The 19,990-nt window shown below is 48.5% G+C and overlaps 2 protein-coding genes across 4 annotated transcripts in view; both read left to right on the forward strand.

Moving 5' to 3' along the window:
• Positions 1-19,990, forward strand: part of Hoxb3 (homeobox B3) — a 41,128-nt gene that overhangs the window by 5,481 nt on the left and 15,657 nt on the right. The window contains exons 1-2 of one of the 3 annotated variants that reach the window (XM_029545635.1): positions 1,962-2,383; positions 10,766-10,952. The gene's annotated coding sequence lies outside the window, so the exon portion shown is untranslated. Of the gene's footprint in view, positions 1-1,961; positions 2,384-8,968; positions 9,220-10,765; positions 10,953-19,990 lie in introns of those variants that run through there. The other 2 variants (XM_029545634.1, XM_021212582.2) reach the window with 2 other exon arrangements.
• Hoxb4 (homeobox B4) lies at positions 4,754-8,117 on the forward strand. The gene is made up of 2 exons (XM_021211879.2): positions 4,754-6,713; positions 7,548-8,117. The coding sequence occupies exons 1-2, from the start codon at positions 6,260-6,262 to the stop codon at positions 7,844-7,846; spliced, it is 753 nt and encodes a 250-aa protein (XP_021067538.1). The 5' UTR covers positions 4,754-6,259; the 3' UTR covers positions 7,847-8,117.

Consider the following 19,990-nt stretch of genomic DNA (forward strand, 5'->3'; position numbering starts at 1 on the left):
TGAGGCTGCTTGGTGGAGAGCTGCACAAAAGACAGCTCGGGGCGTGGCGAGTCCTCCACGCGATTTTCTCTCCCAAAGATAACCTTTGAGTCACCATATAAAATTTAATTAAAACCTACCCAGCCACACACATTTAAAAAAATCCAATTACCCACACATCCTTGCAGGACGTTTGGCAGGACCAAAAGAAGGCTTCCAAGGTGAAGGCTTGATTCTTGCCAACATCAGTCCCACCCTGCTCGCCCTAAAGGGGACAAACTGCAGGCTCCTCACCCACCTCAAAGATGTCCCCTGTTTTCTCAGACCCCTAGTTCCTAGATTAGTTTCAGGAAGCTGAATTCAAGACTTTGGGTCAGTGCTAGAGATTTTTTCTTTTTTAATTCCTCATCCTTTCCTTTAAATGTCATGCTTAAGAACTAGGGCGTTGAAAAGTCGTTTGCCCTCTCATTCTCTCCCAAGTCTCCGTTTGGATGTTCATCCCGATTCCCTCTCTCCCTCTTTGGAGGAGGGGAGGGCAAGTGTGATGGAAAAATACCTAATGATCTCTTGGAGATCTTTGTAAATGGAGTTGAAGCAGGCGACCTGAAATGAACCCTCAGTCTATGCATTAAGCTTAGTTCATAAGTAAAATGCTTCCTAGAGACCAAGATAATAACAAAGCATATGCCTATTTTGGTCTTTAAATGACGATTGCATTATAAAATGCCATTACAGTCTCTTCTAAACATTTGCTATAGGAGTTGTACTGTGGGTGTTTGTCCTTCTACAGTGGAGAAAACCTGAGAGCTTTTGTAAAGATGACTTTTGAAATAAAGCCAATGAGGAAAAAAAAAGGTTAATAGCAAATTTCAAGTCAGTTTAACCCCAAGGTTCCCCCACCCCCACTAAAAGGTGTTATTTTTATTTAGTTCTCAAGTGAAATTCTCTGGGGAGGGTTCAGAGAGGAATTCTTGGGTCCTGAGGAGTAAAGGCTACAAGGGCAAGTGGAGAATTTATTTTGTTTGATCTCCTCCTAAGTCTCATTTGCCTTCATCTTAGAAGAAAATATTGACAAATTAAAAAATCTGTAATAGACTTAGTCCCAAGCTAAAGAAAGGTTTTGGGAAGGGAAGAGTGACTTCTGCCACCCTAGACCAAACTGGCTGCTTTAGAGAGTACTTTCCCAACCCATCGGTACTAGAGGATACCACTGCCAGCCACTCTGCCAGTACTTGGTCCCTAAACCAGGTGGCTGACTTACCTCAGCCAGTCTGCTGGGGGCCAGAGAAAGGGAAAGCTATTATAGACATTGACATTCCACCGGATTTTAAAACCTTGGTCTTGGGGGGGGGGAGGGAGAGGGCACCAGAGTGGCTGAATGAATGAGAACCATGGATGAGGGAGTATTTTGTTTTTAGGGATAATTGCAGGCTCTGAAAGCTAAGTCCTCAAGCTTCCAGCCTCTAGCAGTGCAATCCAGCCTATCTCCCAGGACTCTCGATTTCCCGAATGGGCTCTGCTGTGGATCAAACGCTCCATCCAGAGAGGTGGGAAAGTCTGGAACTCTGGGCCCTCCAAGTTTTAGAAGTGGCCCTGTATCTGACATTTGGGGCGACAGAGTGGACGAAAAGGTCTCAGTTGACACAAGTCCTGCAGAGTGCAAGCATTTAGGGGGATGTCCCAGACGTCCCAGAGAAGGAAACATTGACTGAGGCCTGCTTTCTAGGGTTTAGATGCCCAATGATACACTCTCTGCCCTTCAGGTGCCAGTGTCAACAAAGTTGCTTAGTGTTCGGGCCTCCGAAGGATTCTCTCCACGGGGTCACACGGTCTTGCTCTCAGCGCTGGGAACAGTAGCTGGCAAAAATATTGGAATGATGGAAAAATCAAAGCAAGAGCGGGTCAGCCTGCATCGCATTGGAATGGAGACTTTTTGGGGTGGGGGTTGGGTGGGGGAACAGAGAAAAGTAGAACTGGGTAAACTGAATCAAATCCTGGTCTGTCGTTTTTCTCCCAAGTAATGACCTGCGCAAAATTCAATATGACCGAGCGAACTGCGTGAGCATATTATACTAACTGCCTGCTCGTGGGGGAGGCCCGGAGAGGGGTGAACCGCAGGTCACGGCGTCTAAAAATTATTAAAATGTTCGAGAACCTCGTGACGCGCCTGCTGTTTAACAAAGACTGCCAAAGTATGAGATTAATAAGAAAACTTGCTCTTCAAAAACAAAAACACACCAAAAAAAAAAAAAAAAGTCTTTTTCCGGTCTCCGAGAGGGCCTGTGGTTCCTCTGCCCGCAGCCGCGGTTCGGTTTTCCGGATACACAATAGTGGACAGGAGCGAGCTCCGCTGTTGCTCAGCGGGCCACGGCCGGTCGGCTTGAAGCAGGCGGGGAGCGGCTGGGTGAGTACTCTTGCGGGGCTCAGGCCCTTGCTATGCTCAGAGCGCTTGGGGTGCCGGGACCCGCTAGAGACTGACCTCAGGTTGGCCCTCTGGTTCCTGGTCCTCTCTATTTCCCTTCCAACTCGCCTATAAAAGGTGGATGATTTTTCTGTGCCGAGGGTAGGCCTGTGATGGCGGAGAAGGGGTGGGCTGGGCAACGAGGGGTCACACTAGCAACCTGTGGCTGCCAGGAGAAGGCGGCCAAGTGGCTTTTAAAGGACCCGGAGCACTAGAGATAGGGCACAGAGCGTGCCCAAGCCCCTGGCTCTGCGTGTTTTCATTGTTATGGTTATTGTTGTTGGTATTCTAGGCATAGAGAGGTGTAGCTGCGGTGAAACCTGTCCTGGGGTTGCAGATAAATCCTGTCTTCCACCCCTGGCGTCTACACAGGGAGGGAGTGTGGATGGGGGTTGCTGCTGCGCCTTGGTGGGAGGGCAGGTGGTGGCTCTTCTATTCGCAAAAGCGAAAAATCTCAGTGTTCAGGCCCTAGGTTCAATCATACCCAGCTTTGCATCTCTCTATCCCTTTTCCTCTCCCTTAAAGCTCAGGAAACCTGGGCCACATCCCTTGTTAAAGCATAGATCAGCAAAGTGTAGACTAGCTCTCTGAAACAGAGTTAGACCAGACCGGTGTTCAAGAGCAGGACAGGAGATATGGGATAGGGGAGGGGCCTGGACATTGAAGTGGGTTGTGGTACCTATAAAATGCCTTTTGAGAAGACTTGGTTCTTGCTTGATGTTAACATTAAAGCAGCACATTTTGTCTATGGGTGACTAAATTGAACCCCGTCTTTGATGAAGATTAAAACTACAATGCATTTGCTCTGACTCTCTCTCCAGTTAAGTATGAGTCTGGCCTACTAGGAGGGCATTGGGGTTAGAAAACAAACCCAGAGGCCAACATTGGCATGCCTAGATCTATGAGGTTCAACAACAACAACAACAACAACAACAACAACAACAAAGACTGAGGTCTCTGGACCCAGTTGCCTGCAGGTGGGAGCTCTCCTGCCCATTTTCAAGAGTTTCTGGTGTGTGCATACATGAGTTTGGCTTGTTTGTGTATGTTCATGAAATTGACAGTGTTGTCATTTACTCAGTAAGGACAGAAGTATCCCCCAAGCCTAGGGCGCTATAGCGGGGTGGTGGTGAGGAAGACTCTGCTGGACACACTTGCCCTCACCCGATCATAGCTCTCCCGGGTCTAAGCTCCAGATCCTTCGAGCTCAATTTCTCTCTCTTTTTTTTTTCAGCTTAGAAAATCAACAGTTAGTGGGAGTTTCAGGAAGTTCACTCAGAAACTCCAGAATCCCATTTTGGCCCCACTGCCAGCAACCCAGGCAGGTGGATGGGCCCAGTTAGTGAGCCTCTAGACAGAGGATCCTTGCCTGGGGATAAGGTGTGGGTAGTGGGGTCCTTTTCACAACTCTAGGGGGTTGTCCCCTTATTCCAGCCTCCAGGAGGTATGGGGGATATGTGAGGTTGGGAGGGGCCTGCGCATCATCTGGCTGCAACTTTTATGGTTCCTCATTGCCCTTCATTCGGAAATGAACCGCCTTTGATCTTTTTCTCAGGTTGTAAACGGAATTGCCTGTCATTAAATATGGGGGGGCCCATCTGTTTGGTCTCCCAGCATTTTTCTTCACAGCTGTTTCTCCCTCTTTTTACCATTCACTTTTTCCAAAAGGATTTTTATTACACCCCCTTCACACCCAGACACCTCTCCCTCCTCCCTTTGCTTTAGAAAATATCTACATATGTGTTTGATCACAAACTAAAGGCTGTGGGGGCAAGGGAGGAGCCTATTTGGGGTTTTGTATTTTTTCTTTAAAAAAAAAAAAAGTCCTGGGGGGAGGGGAGGGGAGGAGGGCACCCAGAAAGGCCTGTTTCTGACTTCGAGGCAGCCTCAGGATGACCCTTCCTTCTTTTGTGCTTAGCTAATGTTTACATCTAATAATTCATGCACCACCGAAAGTCGCGCGGCGGCCACGAGGTTCGAGTCCCTTTGCACAACAGCTGCCTTTATTTTTTATTTTTAAAAAAATCTTGTTTTATTTTTTGAATAGAAAGTTGAAACCCCTTGTAATCTCAAGAACGGACCCACAGTGACTTTTTCTGCTCCCAGAGCTCAAAATTAAAACAAAACGAAATAAAAATGAAAACATTCAGATCACACCCAAAAGAAGAACGCACGGAAAGTAAGAGAACTGGAAATTTCCTGGGCCAAGAAGACCTGTCTGTCTTCTGTATATACCCTGTAGATCCGAATTTGTGTAAGGAATTTTGTGGTCACAAATTCGTATCTAGGGGAATATGTAGTTGACATAAACACTCCGCTCATATTCTTTCCCAGAAGAAAAATAGATTATTTCCTAAATGAGGACAATCCAGTGACTGGCTCCAAGAAGACTCCTTTTCTTTTCCTCCCTCAACCGATTAGGGAGAAATCTCATCTACCTGAGGTGTCCCCATGCCCGCCCCTGGAAGCTTGGGTTCTTGTTCACTCAAGAGGTTAATGTTACTGGTGCTTTAAATTTTATCTTTAAGCCCCAACCTACCTATTTTTATTCTGGGTCCAGGGGGCTTTATTGGAAATCACGAGGGGAGAAAAAAGACTACTGAAGGCTGCAGTGTGCAAAGGCAAAGGAAATTTGCTTTTCAAACGGATGCGGAGATGACTGTTTCGTTGAGTTCAAGACAAGATGCCCTGAAAATATAAGGTTGCCATGGGTGTACTTGTGAGTGTGATGTTGGTGGGGGCGTCACAGCTAGGGCTTCTTTACTTAGTATTCAAGGTTGTGAAATTTCTTTCTGCCACACTGACAGAGGCAGCGGCTTTAGCGGCAATTATAACTCTTGCTTAGCATTGCTTCGACGAATCTGGAATTAGCAAATTACTATTCAATTGGTTTTCGAAACTTGCAGGTTTGATTAGGTTTCATTCTATCCTCTGTCTTTAGTGGAGGGAGTGGAGCCCGTTCCTCTGACCTTGGGCCTTGTGGGTTAAAGGGAGGGAGTGATGAAGAGGACAGACTGACAGACACAGCGAAGCTCATAGTGCAGCTAAATGCGATTTGGAAGGCGAAGTCTCCCCGAATTAGTGCGTGAATTTCCTATCGATCCGCTCGCGGTCCCATTCGTCTCTGACAAGTCCCTCTGTGCACCGGCCCTCTAGCTCCCGACACCTCCTCACTCACCTCCTACCCCTCCCCATCTGGCTGCACTGTGAAGCTCCAAGCTCAGCCGCCCCTATGACCTAGTGGGTACCCATTTCAAGAAGGCGCTCCCTGGTCGGTCAACCACTTAAAACGCCACACAGACCCCCAGTGCGTGGTGAGCTCCCTCTTATCCTGGGGAGGAGATGGGGCCCTATGGGAGTCAGAGAATGGTTGCTGGAGGTTAGGTAGGGCGGGGGTGGGGGCTACACCCGGAGCCCCAACTTCTGAGGGATGCAGGGATTGTGCTCTGCCCACCCACGCCCCCCAAAACAGGCCCTCCAATTAACCTGCTCACTCTTCCTTAGTTCATCACCCCTCTCTGTTGTGGAGAAAGCCAGGCGAGGAGGGGGTCGCCCCGCGGGAGCCCTATGTAAATCCTGGTGTTGGTTGGGTGGGGAGGGGTAGAGAAGGGGAAATAAACCTCTTTGGCTGGAGTAGGGTCCGGGTGAGCAGATTTCCTTATCCGGGAATCGCAGGCCGGGTGGCCATTGGCTCGGAGGATCACGTGGGCCTCTAACTTTGTTCACTTGACAGTAAGTAGGAGGGCTTTCGGAAACAGGAAAACGAGTCAGGGGTCGGAATAAATTTTAGTATATTTTGTGGGCAATTCCCAGAAATTAATGGCTATGAGTTCCTTTTTGATCAACTCAAACTATGTCGACCCCAAGTTCCCTCCGTGCGAGGAGTATTCACAGAGCGATTACCTACCCAGCGACCACTCGCCCGGGTACTACGCCGGCGGCCAGAGGCGAGAGAGCGGCTTCCAGCCGGAGGCGGCCTTTGGGCGCCGGGCGCCGTGCACTGTGCAGCGCTACGCGGCCTGCCGAGACCCCGGGCCCCCGCCACCTCCGCCGCCCCCGCCGCCCCCGCCACCGCCCGGGCTGTCCCCTCGGGCTCCCGTGCAGCCAACAACCGGGGCCCTCCTCCCGGAGCCCGGGCAGCGCAGCGAGGCGGTCAGCAGCAGCCCCCCGCCGCCTCCCTGCGCCCAGAACCCCCTGCATCCCAGCCCGTCCCACTCCGCGTGCAAAGAGCCCGTCGTCTACCCCTGGATGCGCAAAGTTCACGTGAGCACGGGTGAGTGCGTGGGCACCCCTTCCCCTCCCACCCCCGGCGCTTTACAGTGAAGGGACCTCCGAGGCATGTGGGGGAGGGAGCGAGGGGAAGCCAATTGTCCCCGCTATAAACTCGCCATTGCCAGAGATTTACGGTCTCCTGTTTTCAGAGCCACATAATTACATCGCCCATAAATTTTTATGGCCTAGTGGGCCCTGCGCCTTTGAAGTCATCCTCTTCTTCATTCTCCCAGCGACTTTTTCGCCAGGGATTCGCAGTCCCAGTAAAGTTCGAAGTTGGGGAGGGGTGTGGGAGGAGGGGAGGAGAAGGAGGAGGAGGTAATCCCTATTTAAGCACAGAGTTGAATCAACTTCCTGGATTTCTTTTTCTTTTCTTTTTTTCCCCCCCTTTCTTCCAATCTGGTACCTTGGCTGGAGAAGTGGGCAAAAGTTTTTACTAAGGGGAAGTCGCTCCTTGGAATCTGAGCAGTGAGGGTGGGAACTAAGCCGGGAAAGGTCTAGGGCAACACCCCTCCCACTACCACACTCCATTTTCCCACCCGGGGTCCTCAAGCCAAAGAGTGAGATGAAAATCTTTCCAAGATGCCTCACAGTGCCCCTCCCCCAGGCAACAAGGACAACAGTACAGCCCTCCAAAAGTTTGAGTTTTTTTTTTTTTTCTCTCTCTCTTCCACGGGTCCCGATTTCTTCCTTTTTCGACCCCCTCCCTCCAAGATGAGGTAGTGGGAGAAGGAGGTTCGGTGTTAGCTGGAAGGAAGAAAGGGTTTTCCCTCCTCCCTTTCGGGGGCAATAAAACTTTCTCTTTCTCCCTCTTTCTCTCTCTGTGTGTGTCCAGTAAATCCCAATTACGCCGGCGGGGAGCCCAAGCGCTCTCGGACCGCCTACACTCGCCAGCAGGTCCTGGAACTGGAGAAGGAGTTTCACTACAATCGCTACCTGACGCGCCGCCGGAGGGTGGAGATTGCCCACGCGCTCTGCCTGTCTGAGCGCCAGATCAAGATCTGGTTCCAGAATCGGCGCATGAAGTGGAAAAAAGACCACAAGTTGCCCAACACCAAGATCCGCTCGGGTGGCACCGCGGGCGCAGCCGGAGGTCCCCCTGGCCGGCCCAACGGAGGCCCCCCTGCGCTCTAGTGCCCCCCAAGCAGGAGCTCGAACATGGAGGGGGCGGGGGGAACAGCGAGCACCGAAGGGGGGTGCGGGGTATGGGAGGGTCCCCGGGCTTGAGCCCAGAAAAACCTATCTACCCTACCCCCACTTTATCTATAAGGAATAAACACAGAGAATGGGGGTAGGGAAGCCTTATTTATAGAAACGACAATAGGGAGCCGGGTAAAGTCCTTCGGAAGCAAGATTCGAGTCTCTTGCTTTCTTCCTTAAAAAAAGAAAAAGAAAGAAAGAGAGAGAGAGAGAGAAAGAGAAAAGAAAAAGAAGAAAGGAAGGAAGGAAGAAAAGAAGGAAGAAAGGAAAAAACAGAAGAGAAATGGAGGAGGCTGCTGCGCCTGGTTTTCAGCTTTGGTGAAGATGGATCCAGGCTTCATCTTTAATCACGCCAGGCCAGGGCCCATCTGTCTTGTTTACTCTGCCGAGGAGAAGACGAGCTTCGGTGGCGACCATTACCTCGACACTTGGCTAACAAATGAGGCCAGGCTCGGCCGCTGCCGCCGCCTCTGCTGCTGTCGCTGCTGGATCACAGCCTGGATTTTCTTTCTTTGTCCCTTACTCCTGACACCCAGCGAATGCACCCTCAGACTGCCAGATAGCACAGTGTTTTGGCCACGGTAACAAACACACACTCACACATAACTTTCCTCCCTGTCTGTACCCACTTTGGGTTGTGGGGTGGGTGGGAAGACTGCTCACTCCCTCCCACCATAGACTTAGAAGGGGGAACAGAAGGGAATCGAAGGGCGGTCTGCACAACGTGGGTTCTCAAATCCGAACCCAAGAAATAAATGAAAATTTAAAAAGAAAGATAGCAATTGGGACACCCAAGAGGGCCTTCTGCTAGAAGGTCCAGCCAGGCCTGGCAGGGTGAGGGGCAGTTGAGTTCTGGGAGCTGGGAATGTCTTCTGGGCAGTTCACAGTAGTAGAGTAAAGGCCTTTTCTTAGGTTACAAATGAATGTGAAATTAGGAAATAAAATACTGTGGCCCTCCTACTTTGGAAGGACAATGTTGCAGAACCCTCTCCCGTTGTTATCATTGTTGCATCGTTTATTATTATTATTATTATTATTATTATTAATATTATTATTATTATTATTTTATGTCATGTGTGTCCTCTCTCCTGTTCTTTCTGACATTCCAAAACCAGGCCCCTTCCTACCTCTGGGGCTGCCTGAGCCTAGAACCTTTTGTTGGTGTGAAAATTTGTGTCCTGTACAGAGTGACAACAGAAATAAATGTTTGGTTTCTCGTGACCATCACATCGTGGTTTTGTTGGAATGTTGAAGTTAAGGGTGTGAACAAGCGCCCCCCCCAGTGTGTATGCCAAGCATCCTAGAGGGTATGGCCTCAGAATTAAGTTCTCTCTCTCTCTCTCTCTCTCTCTCTCTCTCTCTCTCTCTCTCTCTCTCCTTTTAAAGCTCCATTAGGAATTTCTTTTTCAGAAGCTTCTAAGTTGTGGAAGCTGGTTTGTTTTCCCTTTGGGTGGATGTGTTTTGTTTTAGACTTAAAAAAATTATTTCTTCCGTCCAGTCCAAAAATGAATCACAAGGATTGGGAGAGCTGATTCCAGTCCCCAAGGTGTGTGTGTGTGTGTGTGTGTGTGTGTGTGAGTGTGTGTGTGTGTTTCATTGTAGGACACCAGAGGCTTAAGTAGGGCAAAGTCTTTCATATGGGGATTTATTTGTCATAAGCAAATAAAATGCAGTTAAGCTGTCTCCTTCTAGACAGCCCGCTCTTTGGTTATTAAAGTTCAAGAAAGGACTCCACAAGGCCAGCCTCTTTCCTCCCCGAAATAAGAAGGTATCACTTTCCTTTGAGGTGTTTAAGGCTTTAATGAGTCTAATTTTTTGCACAGATGTTTCTGGGTGTTTGCAGGGTTTCTGAGTATTTTTATATTACAAAGGAACTAGCCGGTGCCATAGCTCAAACTCTGACAAGCAAATAGATAATCAAGAAGACAAATGGGCTCTTTTGTGAAGCCCTGCTCCTGTATTAATTTTCATTTTCTTTCTCATAGAAAGTATCGAAAGTAAGGCTGGGGACCAAATAGCTGTCTGACTCTGAGGTCCCAATAACCCCCTAGAATGGAATGGGGGGAGGGGGAGGAGTGCAGGTGATCCTCAGAGACCTAGGCCAGGTCTGGGTCACTTTTGTGTACCACAGCCAAGAAGTTCTAAGGCCTGAAGTTCTAAACCTGGCTTCTGTGAGCCTGTCATGGCTGATGTCAGTTGCCTCCAGCAAGCTCCACAGTTAAAAGTCATTTCGGGTTTTTGTTTTTTTGTTTTTGTTCCATTTCTTTCCAGAAAATAAAGAGCCAACCTCTTGCACATGTTTGATTGTTGCTTATTTTACATTTCTCTGTAAGGTTAGCCTGTAAGTTAGCAGGAATCTGAGTAGGCCAGAGAACCCATCGGGCCAGTATCCCCAGCGAGGTAGAAGTGCCCAGTTAGAATGAAGCCAGAAGATCAGTTTTTAAAGAGAAAGGAAAGAAGGATGGGAGAAAGGAAGAGTTGCCTGTAGCCCTGAGGAGGATGAGAGGGTTAGCTTTGTCTTGGGTGTGGTGTAATGTTCTGGCTGAGGAGATAAGACAGCCCTTAGTTGAGGGAAAAATAGTTCTTAAAAACCATAAGGCCTCCCCCCAGGAATGTCTCTAAAGAATCAAGTCAAAGCTGCTCCTTGGAAGGTATGAATAGAATCTTTAAAAAGAAGGAGAAGAAGAAGAGGAGGAGGAGGCCGAGGACGGACCGAAGATTTCTATAGAGCTTAAAGTTCACAGCCATTCTGTGTAGACAAGAGCTAAGAAAAATGTGAGAATTATACAGAAAACCATTAATCACTTCTTTTCTTTAAATACGTATCCTCTCTCCTTTGTCATTATTCAACAGCAAATCTCCGCAGACCGGCTGTTGGGGGAAAAAAGTGTTAGCCGTCTCTCCCCGGATCTGCAAGGGGGAAAAATTTTGGAGCCATAAAGTTGAAAACTTTTTTCTCTCAGTTTTGGAAGAAGCCTTCCTTTCGTCGTCATGAATGGGACCAGAGGAGCTCAGGCGAGAGCGGGCAAGAGGCTCAGAGGTAACAAAGCCCTGACTTGGGCTGGCTTTTTCATTTTTTTTTTTTTTTTAAAAATCATTTTATGGGCTCTTTTCATGAGTAAAAGAAAAAGAAAACCTCACCTCCTCTTTCTTTTTCAACTATCTTTGTGGGGTTTTATTTTATGGAGGATGCTTGGGCAGGTTTGCTGCCTTTTATGATGACTGATGTTTGGGGAGAAAAGGAGAGACAGAAGTAGAGGGAGGCCTGGACACCTGGAGAGTGTTTGAACTGGTCAGGACCGAGGTGTCAGGGCTCCTGAAAAACACCAGAGGCTGTTCAGAAGTGTTTCTCTGGTTTTGGAAAATGCAGACAGGCCCTGGGAGAGCTAGAGCATGTGTGTGTGTGTGTGTGTGTGTGTGTGTGTGTGTGTGTGTGTGTGTGCCTGTGTCCTGGGACTCTGATTGTCTACACTGTTTACCAGTGAGATGTTGTCACTGAAGTCTCCTTTAAAAAAAAAAAAAAATGGAATCCAGTTCTTGAATGGAGTCCCCTAGCCTTGGAACTGGTAGAAGTGGATTTGGTTGGGTTTTCTTCTTGTGTCTAGTTTTGGATTCTAGATAAATCTTTACTCTTTGAAAAAGAAATTGCTCAGGGCCAGGTGCATGGAAGCAGAAATTCTCTTTTATTCTGCCCCCACTCAATCCCATCCACCTCACACCCCAGGCCTCCTGGAGTCTCCCGTGTTCAGTATCTTTTCTTTTTACTTCTGGGTTTGGGGGCTCTGTTCTTCCTCTGGGGGCCTTACTTCTCAGGCTGGGGAATTGGTGGACTCTGCATTAGAAGTGAATGTGCTGTCCCCTCTTCCCGAGACCTCACTTAGAGAGAGTTTGGAGGCGGGAGGATGGCAGGAGGAAGAGTTCATGGAGAGGCCACGTTTTCTAGGCGATTAGCTTGGTATTAGAACCACAAAATGACCTCGGAAGCCCCTTGACCTCTCGGAGACTGGACATTGTGCTAGCTCTTGCTTCCTGCCCCAGAGGGAAAGTCACACCTCTTTAGGGTTCCTAGCTTCTTTATCCCCCTGTGGTCCCCAAATGCTTTGCTAGGTCAGAATTTATGAATCATTTTTCTATTGTTGTGGATTGGGAAGAAAGGTAGAGTTTTGCTTGTTTTGTTTTGTCTTTTTAAGTTAGCCCAGAAGTCCTGTGGGTAGGGAGGACAATGCTCCTCTGTCTATATAAAGCCCCTTCCTTAGGTTTGGCTTCAGCCCCATCCCCATCCCAACTCCATTTGCTTCTCTCTCTCTCTCTCTCTCTCTCTCTCTCTCTCTCTCTCTCTCTCTCTTTCTCTGCCTTGTTTAAAGCGAGCTGAAGGAAGGAGAACTAAAGAATACAATACTGAGAGGTCAGACAGTCACTAGTCACAGACCATCAGTGGAATAAATTCCTGAGCTGGAGAAAGGCTTCCCACCATGGACACTATCTTGGAGATATTCATTCATTCTCATATTCATTCTCTCTCTCTCTCTCTCTCTCTCTCTCTCTTTCTCTCTCTCTCTCTCTCTCTCTCCCTCTCTCTCTCCCCTCTACTAGTTTCCGAAGTTCCTTTGTTTAGGAAGCTGTTTTTTATAAACACCTTTATCTCCCATACCCCATCTTCCTTTTCTAAGTCCTTGGTACCTCAACAACCAGTAGAGCAGGAGAGATGAAAGGAGGGCCTCTCCCACACGTTGCTTTGCCCACGCACGTCCAGGCCCCACTTTTCCATGCTAACCAAAGTTGGTAGAAACTTTTCCAAGTCAAGAGATAAATGGAAGACTTGCTAAAGGGGGGAAGCTGGAGGGAGCATAGACCCCTTTTCTGTGACGGGCATTCTATCTTCTGCATTAAATAGCCTCAGTAGCAGCACACATCGAAGGAGTGGGAAGGAAGGAGAGATGAAATGAAGAGAAGGAAGCTTTTTTTTTTCTAGTTGTGAAGAGGAACTGTTGTCCTTAAATTAAGAAAGGAAGAGGCAGTGCTTTGCTGGAGAGCGTGTGAGGCCTTACTTGCTCACGCTGTATAAATCTTTTTTGTAATTTAGGGACTCTTGTCTCAGACAAGAAATAACTGGAGTCATTGGCTTTTTCTTTGTCCCTGGGTGGCATAAATGGAGGGACTGGGATTGGGGGGGGGAGTTTCAGGAAGGAAAGGGGTAGGCAGAGAGGCAAACTGGGACAGTTTGATATTGTTGATAATGGCCACCTACTACCGGTAAAGACACATAACGAACGGGCGATTCTCTCTAGGTCCAAGTGACAAAGACCTAGTCACATAGAACTTTTATAAAGTGTTTTGTGCAGTTTAAAAGCCTCTGAGAATTAGGGGTTCACCAAAAGGAAGAAGGGCGACAATAGAAGGGAAAAGCTGGGGTTCCCCCAAACACTTTCGTTCCCCTAGGCTGACCGCGGAGAAAGATCCTCCCCCCTTTCTCTCATTTCCAGACCTGAACCCTTTTGGAGCTCTGCAGCTGCCTGGGCTCTCTTTCTACATCTCTCCTGGCCACCCCGAGTGAGGTCTTCCAATCTTTTGACCTCTCCCCCAGTTCCCTGGGCCCTTCACACTCCTTCTCTTCTGTTGCTTGCCTGCCAGTCTGGACCCGAGGCTGCTTAGTCCCACTAGGGTCCTGGAGGCAGCTTCAGCGCCTGGTGGGTCTCCCTGGGAAGCGGTGAGACTACGGAGCGGTTTTGATTGGAAAACTGAGTTGGGAAGTTTCCCAGCGTGAGTTGAGCGCTGACGGATTTGTGATCGGCCATAAAACTGGCGCGTTCAGATTCGTAAATCAATCTCGCTTTCCTCAGTCTAAACGTTCGCTTTATCGGCAGCAAGAAAGCGCTCAGTTCGCGCTCAGGCGCTTGTTTATTTGAACATGGACATTTCCCAGGATCCGAAAAGAGTGTGCATTCTTTAACAGAACCTGCCTGGCCTCTCCTTTCTGTAGCAGGGCTCTCCTTGTCCTTAAAAAATAATGTCATCGTTTTAAGGATTGCTATGTTCAGTTTTAAAAACTGCCATTTCCTCGTGTGTTCTCTCTCTCTCTCTCTCTCTCTCTCTCTCTCTCTCTCTCTCCTCTCCTCTCCTCTCCTCTCCCTGCCCCTCCCCCTCTCTCCCTCCATTTACCCCCACCTTGTTCGTCTTTGAAGGACAATTTTCCTTTTAATGGATTTGTAGCTAGGGACCTTGTAGACTGTGGCCTCGCAGGAGCCGGGAGCAGGCCTTCATCCGCATCAGGCCGAATTCAATACTAGTCTGTGTTCTGTATCTGGACAATCAAAGCTGACCACCCCCCCCTACAGAGTCTGGGCCCCGCCGGCGCCCCCTCCCCGTGGGGCTGGGGCAGGCTTCCAGCACTTTCCGCAGGGGTCCTGCTGCCTCGAAACCTCCGAGGCACACGGAGGGAGGCTGTTTCTTTGGGGTGTGGTACAAGAAGAGGTCCTTAACCTTCATTGAGCCGCTTTTGGTTCAGACCCTTCTAAACAAACCCGAGGAGGCCCTCCATCCTCTTTCCCTGGCTCCCCTACCCTATTGGCTTTATTCTTCTCCATTACTCCATGCCCTGTCGGCCTGGTCACAGCTACCCCAGAGCTGCTGAGGTAGATAAGGCTGGGAATGTGCAGCGCGGGGCTTCTTAGGAATGCCTTTCTACTTCCCTTTGTATCCCCCCTCCCATCCCCCTGCCCCAGCTATGGACTCGGATTCACTTATAACTTGTGGAGTTTGGGGTTTGTTTGGCTATGTTTATTCTTGAAGGAAAAGAGTCTGTATACCCCTCTCTCTCAGTCCACCTCCCCGTTTAGGGCATGGATTTCTCCTATCCTAATGTTTAACACTTTTGACACGTATCACCCCCATCTTTTCCTCATTGATCAGTCCATTGTCTGTTGATTGGAAGCCTAGGACACTATCACCTGGAAATATAGACCGCAGGCTGCCAGGCAGGCTTCAAGGCTTCTCTATCCGTTCTTGTCAGCTTTTGTTTCACCACTTCAGGTACCGTCATTGGTGGTTTTCAAAGACCGAGATGGGCTGGGCATAGGTAGAGTCCCGGTATCCACTTCTTTTGTATGGAATCCTTGGTCCCTAGGCCTTTGTCTCTGGAGCTTATTATCAAATCAGCAGCAGCATTTGGCTCCTTAGGAGAGCAACAATGCTAAGGGGGGAAGTCCCCCCTCCTGATTATTCTCAATCCTGGGAGATCCAGTCATCCCTTCACTATGTTTGCCCCTGACCTTTCAAAGGCACAACACAAAAGATCAGAAAGTGAATTAAAGCAGGAAGAAGTCCCACTCTTGATATGTACAAGGTAGCAAGGACTTGCAAGGAGTCTTCCTTTCCAGTGGGGTCCTGCTAAAATAAATACCTTGCAGTGTGGGACAGACTGGAGTTGGAACTGGCATTTCAATTCTAAAGGATACAAATAGGAAGCGAGAAAACCAGGGGCTTGCAGAAGGGCTCAATGCCCACCCCACCCCCACCCTGTCGCCCCTGCAGACTGGTTCTGCACCTCTAGGAACTAGGCAGAAGCAGGAGGCGAAGGGAGAGAGGAGAGGTGGGCTGTGGGTAAGTGTGCGCCTGTGGGGGTAGGGAGCTATAAGCAGAGTATGTATAGATGTGCCTGTGGGAGAGAGACCTTGCTACTATTCCATTGGTGCGTTGGGGGGGGGGGAACCTATTTTACAGGAAAATTTCTCCTCCTGAAGGGGAAGGTCATAGTGGTCCTTTGAGCCTGAAATCGAAAGACCCCCTTCCCCCTCCTGGTCACGTGATTCATTAAATAATTAATGCCGAGGTTGCAGAATAGATATGTATTCGTCAGGAAAATCGCAGGCTCGGTCTCCCTGTTTCTGACGTCCAATTCAACTGTCCTTTGAAAAACAAGCCTGTACCCTGAGAAAAAAAAAAGAGGGAGAGAGAGAGAGAAAGAGAGAGAGAGAGAGAGAGAGAGAGAGAGAGAGAGAGAGAGAGAGAAAGAAAGGGAGGGATCAGTAAAAGATCCCCGCAGCTGGAACCACACCGCAGGCTGGGGTACTGTAAGTAGAAGGGATTTCTCACTACCTACCGCGCCTTATATGTCCATGTAAATTTATTGTTTGTTATTAATGTTATTGTCGTAAAATGTGACAAATAGCCATCTTCATTTCCTGCCATTTCTCTTCACAGGGTGTTCTGTGTTCATACCCATTGAGGCATTGCATAGAGATTTTAGGAATATTTCTCTCTCTCTCTCTCTCTCTTTCTCTCTCTCTCTCTCTCTCTCTCTCTCTCTCTCTCTTTCTCCTCCAACCTTTTTCTTGATTTATAGCAATATGGGTGTCAGCTTCTCAGCCGGCATGCCAACCATTGTGTGTGTGTGTGTGTGTGTGTGTGTGTGCATGTGCACGCGAGCAAGCGTCTGCATGTGTTTGTGAGTGAGTTGTGTTGTTTATGGCCATGTCTTCTTCGATAAATCATTTCTCACAGAAACTGATGTAGAAGCTGGGCTGGTTCTGTGGCCGAGGAGAGAGAGAGACGCTTTGGGAGGCACTTCCTCCCTCTCTGCTCTGCTCCCAGGAGTTGGGTTATTTCAGACAATTTACAGTAATACATCAGCAGTTAATATGAAAGCTCTATAGCTGGAGGTCCTAAATTACAGCATCTGTGATTATCAATTAAGATGAGATTTGTATAACTTTGGTAAACCAGAAATGCCTTGTTGGCATATAAACCCAGTCAAAGATCATGACCTAATAGAAGAATGATATTTGCAAGCCCCATAGAGGCAACATTCCAGCGGCAAGTGATGCTGTATTCTGCGGCAGTTCCTTCTAGGAGTTTGGCATTTCCACCTCCACCCCTGGGTGAACAAACCCAATTCTGAAGGCAAAAGGTGGAGTGTGTGTGCAAAAAAAAGGTGGAGGCATTGGAAGAAATTACAGGACTTTAAGGCAGTGATTTTTGTATTCAGTGGAGAACCCAACAGAAATGTTATGCAACTGATAAGGGGACAGGGGGAAATCTATTAGAGTGGTAAAGCTGCACTTAAAGGTTTGGTGGGTATCATGGGTATTGGGTTATTGAAGGTGGAGAAGGAGCTACCTAACTTGGGGGAGACAATGGAGGCTGGAAAAGGGTGAAGGACAGGGAGAGAAGCTGGAAGCCCTGGCTCCCCACCCTCTAGGCTACAAAACAAGGAAATGAATTCACACCCCAGGAGCCTTCCTTAGACCTATTGAAACAAAGAAAGTTTCTTGGGCAGTGAGAGTCAGTCTCTGTCTCTCCCTGCCTATCTCTTTGTCTCTCTGTCTCTGTCTCTCTCCCTCTGACTCTTTCTCACTCTCTCATGTGTGTGTGTGTGTGTGTGTGTGTGTTTGGGGGCTAAGTGGGAGAAGCTCTCTTAAATCATTCTAGAAAAAAAATGTTTTAGGAGCCAAGTGGCCCTGGAAAGTTGAAGAGTGTTCCAGAATGTTGGATATGTTTCTTTGCCTTATCCTCAGCCAAAAACTGAGCAGTTGGGGTGCAGATCAAGAGATCTGGTAACTTCCCCCCTGGTGCTTCATGTAGAGAAGGGGTTGCTGGCCAAAAGCAAAGTCAGATGTGGCTTCTTGGGGACCTCCTGTCCTGTGCCCCAAACTTGTGATGGATGAGAGGCAGAGAGGCAGAGCCTTGCCAAGTCCACTCTGTGGGCTGTTCCTCTCCTGGCTGGAGTCAGGCTAGTTGACTTTATAGCCACTATGATCTGTGATATTTAACTTTGCCTGCTAGTGTAAACCTTTGAGCAGAAGAATTAGAGTGATGCTGTACAGGTGTTAAGTTACCCATGGCATCAGCTCCACAGAGTGGCAACCGGGGGCCCCAGCCTGGACAGCATTCAGGGAGCTTATGCTACACTCTGCTCCAGGTCACAGCTGAGCCCTAGCCTCTCCTGGTTAACAGGGGATTTGAGGACCATCTTAGAAGCCTCTCAATGGGATTCTGGGTTGAAAGAGATCTGAAGAGACAGAAAGGGGCACCCACTGCCCTCTGCATAAAAGGAACTGGGAAGAGTCTGGATTCAGGGACAACTGAATCAGGGCTAGCAACTGCAGGGAGGGAGACTGGTTCGGAGAAGTGTGCCTGGAAGCTGGTGCCTTTTAGTCTGGTCTCCATCAGGGTCAGGGAACCCCAGTGTGAGAGGTGAGCAATTTTACTTCTCACCTGGTGAGTGTTTTCACGTGTTCATGTGTAAAGGTGAAGAAGCTAATGTTTATTCTTGCTTGGTGCCCCAGAATTTAGGCCAAAAATCTTGGGATCTCTAAGCAAGAGGCCAAGATCTATCTCTTGCTCCTTAAAGAGGAAAAAGTGTAAGAAGGAGGGAGGTAGACTTGTGCTCGATTCTGAATTCAGCCTGTTTCAGAGGAGAAAGAAGGAGTGTGTGGAACCCAAAGGATCTAGTCTGGGGAGCTGGGTCATAGCTAACTGGAGGTTGCTGGCAGTTGGTCTCAGGGGCCCCCACCTCCATTTCCAGATTCTTCACTTCTATTTACCTCTCACCTTTTCTCTTGTCACCTTTCCCTAGGAGATCTGCCCCACCCCCTGGTATTTTCTTCTCCCCTAGGACTTGCCTTTGTCTCTTCTGGCCCTGAGGAAATGAGGTTGTGTGGATACACCTCCCCTTCCCTCTCCCACAACTCTCATACAGACGTTCCCAGGAGACAAAGCAAGGAGACCATCACCCCTTGTCACTATTATCATTCAGTCATCAGCCCCTCTTGAATCCCCTTGTTTGAGGCCTGGTGCATCCATCTAGATATCTAGTAGGCCTTTCCCCAGATCAGCAGGTTTGAGAAGACTGCAATATATATGCATACATATATGTATGTATATGTATATAATATATGTATGTATACACATATGTACATAAACACACACATATACAATATATATATGCATTTGTTTCAGTTAGCCTTGAGGCCTTGAAGCACCCTGCCTCTTATATCTTTAACTCCCACCCTTGAATCTAGGGATGGAGTAACAAATTTGGTGGATGGGACTCTAGGAAAGTTGCTGATCTGGTCTTTTCCTCAGCATGGGCTCCTGTCCTCTTTTTCTGTACAACTGTAGCATCTATCACTATGCCTTTAAGATGCCAGGATGCTGGGCTGCTAATGCTTTGATGACCAGATGAGTGGGATGGAAAGATGAGTGAGAGAATGAGGAGGGAGGGAGAGAGAGGGAAGAACAGCAGGCTCCCTTTGGGGTGGAAAGTCAAGGCTGAGCTCAAGGACAGGCAAGGTCTTAGGGTGAGAGGAGAGGAGACAAAGGCCAGTCTTAGGGGAGGAGAGTTTGTCCTGGAAGGACACACAACACAGTTAAAGGACAGAAATAGAAAAGGAGGCTGCTCATTTTGTTTCCCTTCTCCCCAGAAAAGACTTTCTCAGAGACAGGGTGTAGATTTCCCCACAGAGGAAAGGACCCCAAAGGAGAAGGAGAGACAGCCTAAGTAGCTCACCCAGCCCAGAAGTGATTCCTGGAGACACTCAGAAGTCCTGCCTGAGGTACCTGCCACTCAGATTCCCTTAAGGAGCTGAGAGAGGAAGGGTGTAAGTCGACAAAGGGCCTGTGAGAAAGGGATAGAGACAACAGAGGTGGCAGAGGGGTGGGGGGAGCCTATACCCCTCGGAAGGGCCAACTCCTTCCGACTCCATGAGCCATTCTCCGCCCCCAGTATGTGAAGCTTTCTGTACAGGAAGTGGCCAGAGTTGAGACCGTCTTAGAAACTACTGCCAATAGAGTAAGCTCCTTGAAGGCTCTGGTCTAGTATGAAGAATCCCGGGGACATTCTAGTATGCCAGGGGAAGGTCAAGAAAGATGTCCCGGGCATGCTTGTCTCCTCTTGCACTGGGACAGTAATCAGGGCTCTTTCCCAAAACAAACGCCATCGCCATCACCCCATCACCGCAGGGAGATTTGAACAAGACTCTGAAACCTAGAGGGGGGAATCCTCCTTCCTCAGCTCCTCCTTTTAACTCTCTTTCGAAACCTAGGAGGAGTTAAGTTTTACAAGAACTTTCACCTCCACCC

The sequence above is a fragment of the Mus pahari genome, chromosome 14 (genome assembly GCF_900095145.1).
Source record: "Mus pahari chromosome 14, PAHARI_EIJ_v1.1, whole genome shotgun sequence".
Classification (NCBI taxonomy): domain Eukaryota; kingdom Metazoa; phylum Chordata; class Mammalia; order Rodentia; family Muridae; genus Mus; species Mus pahari.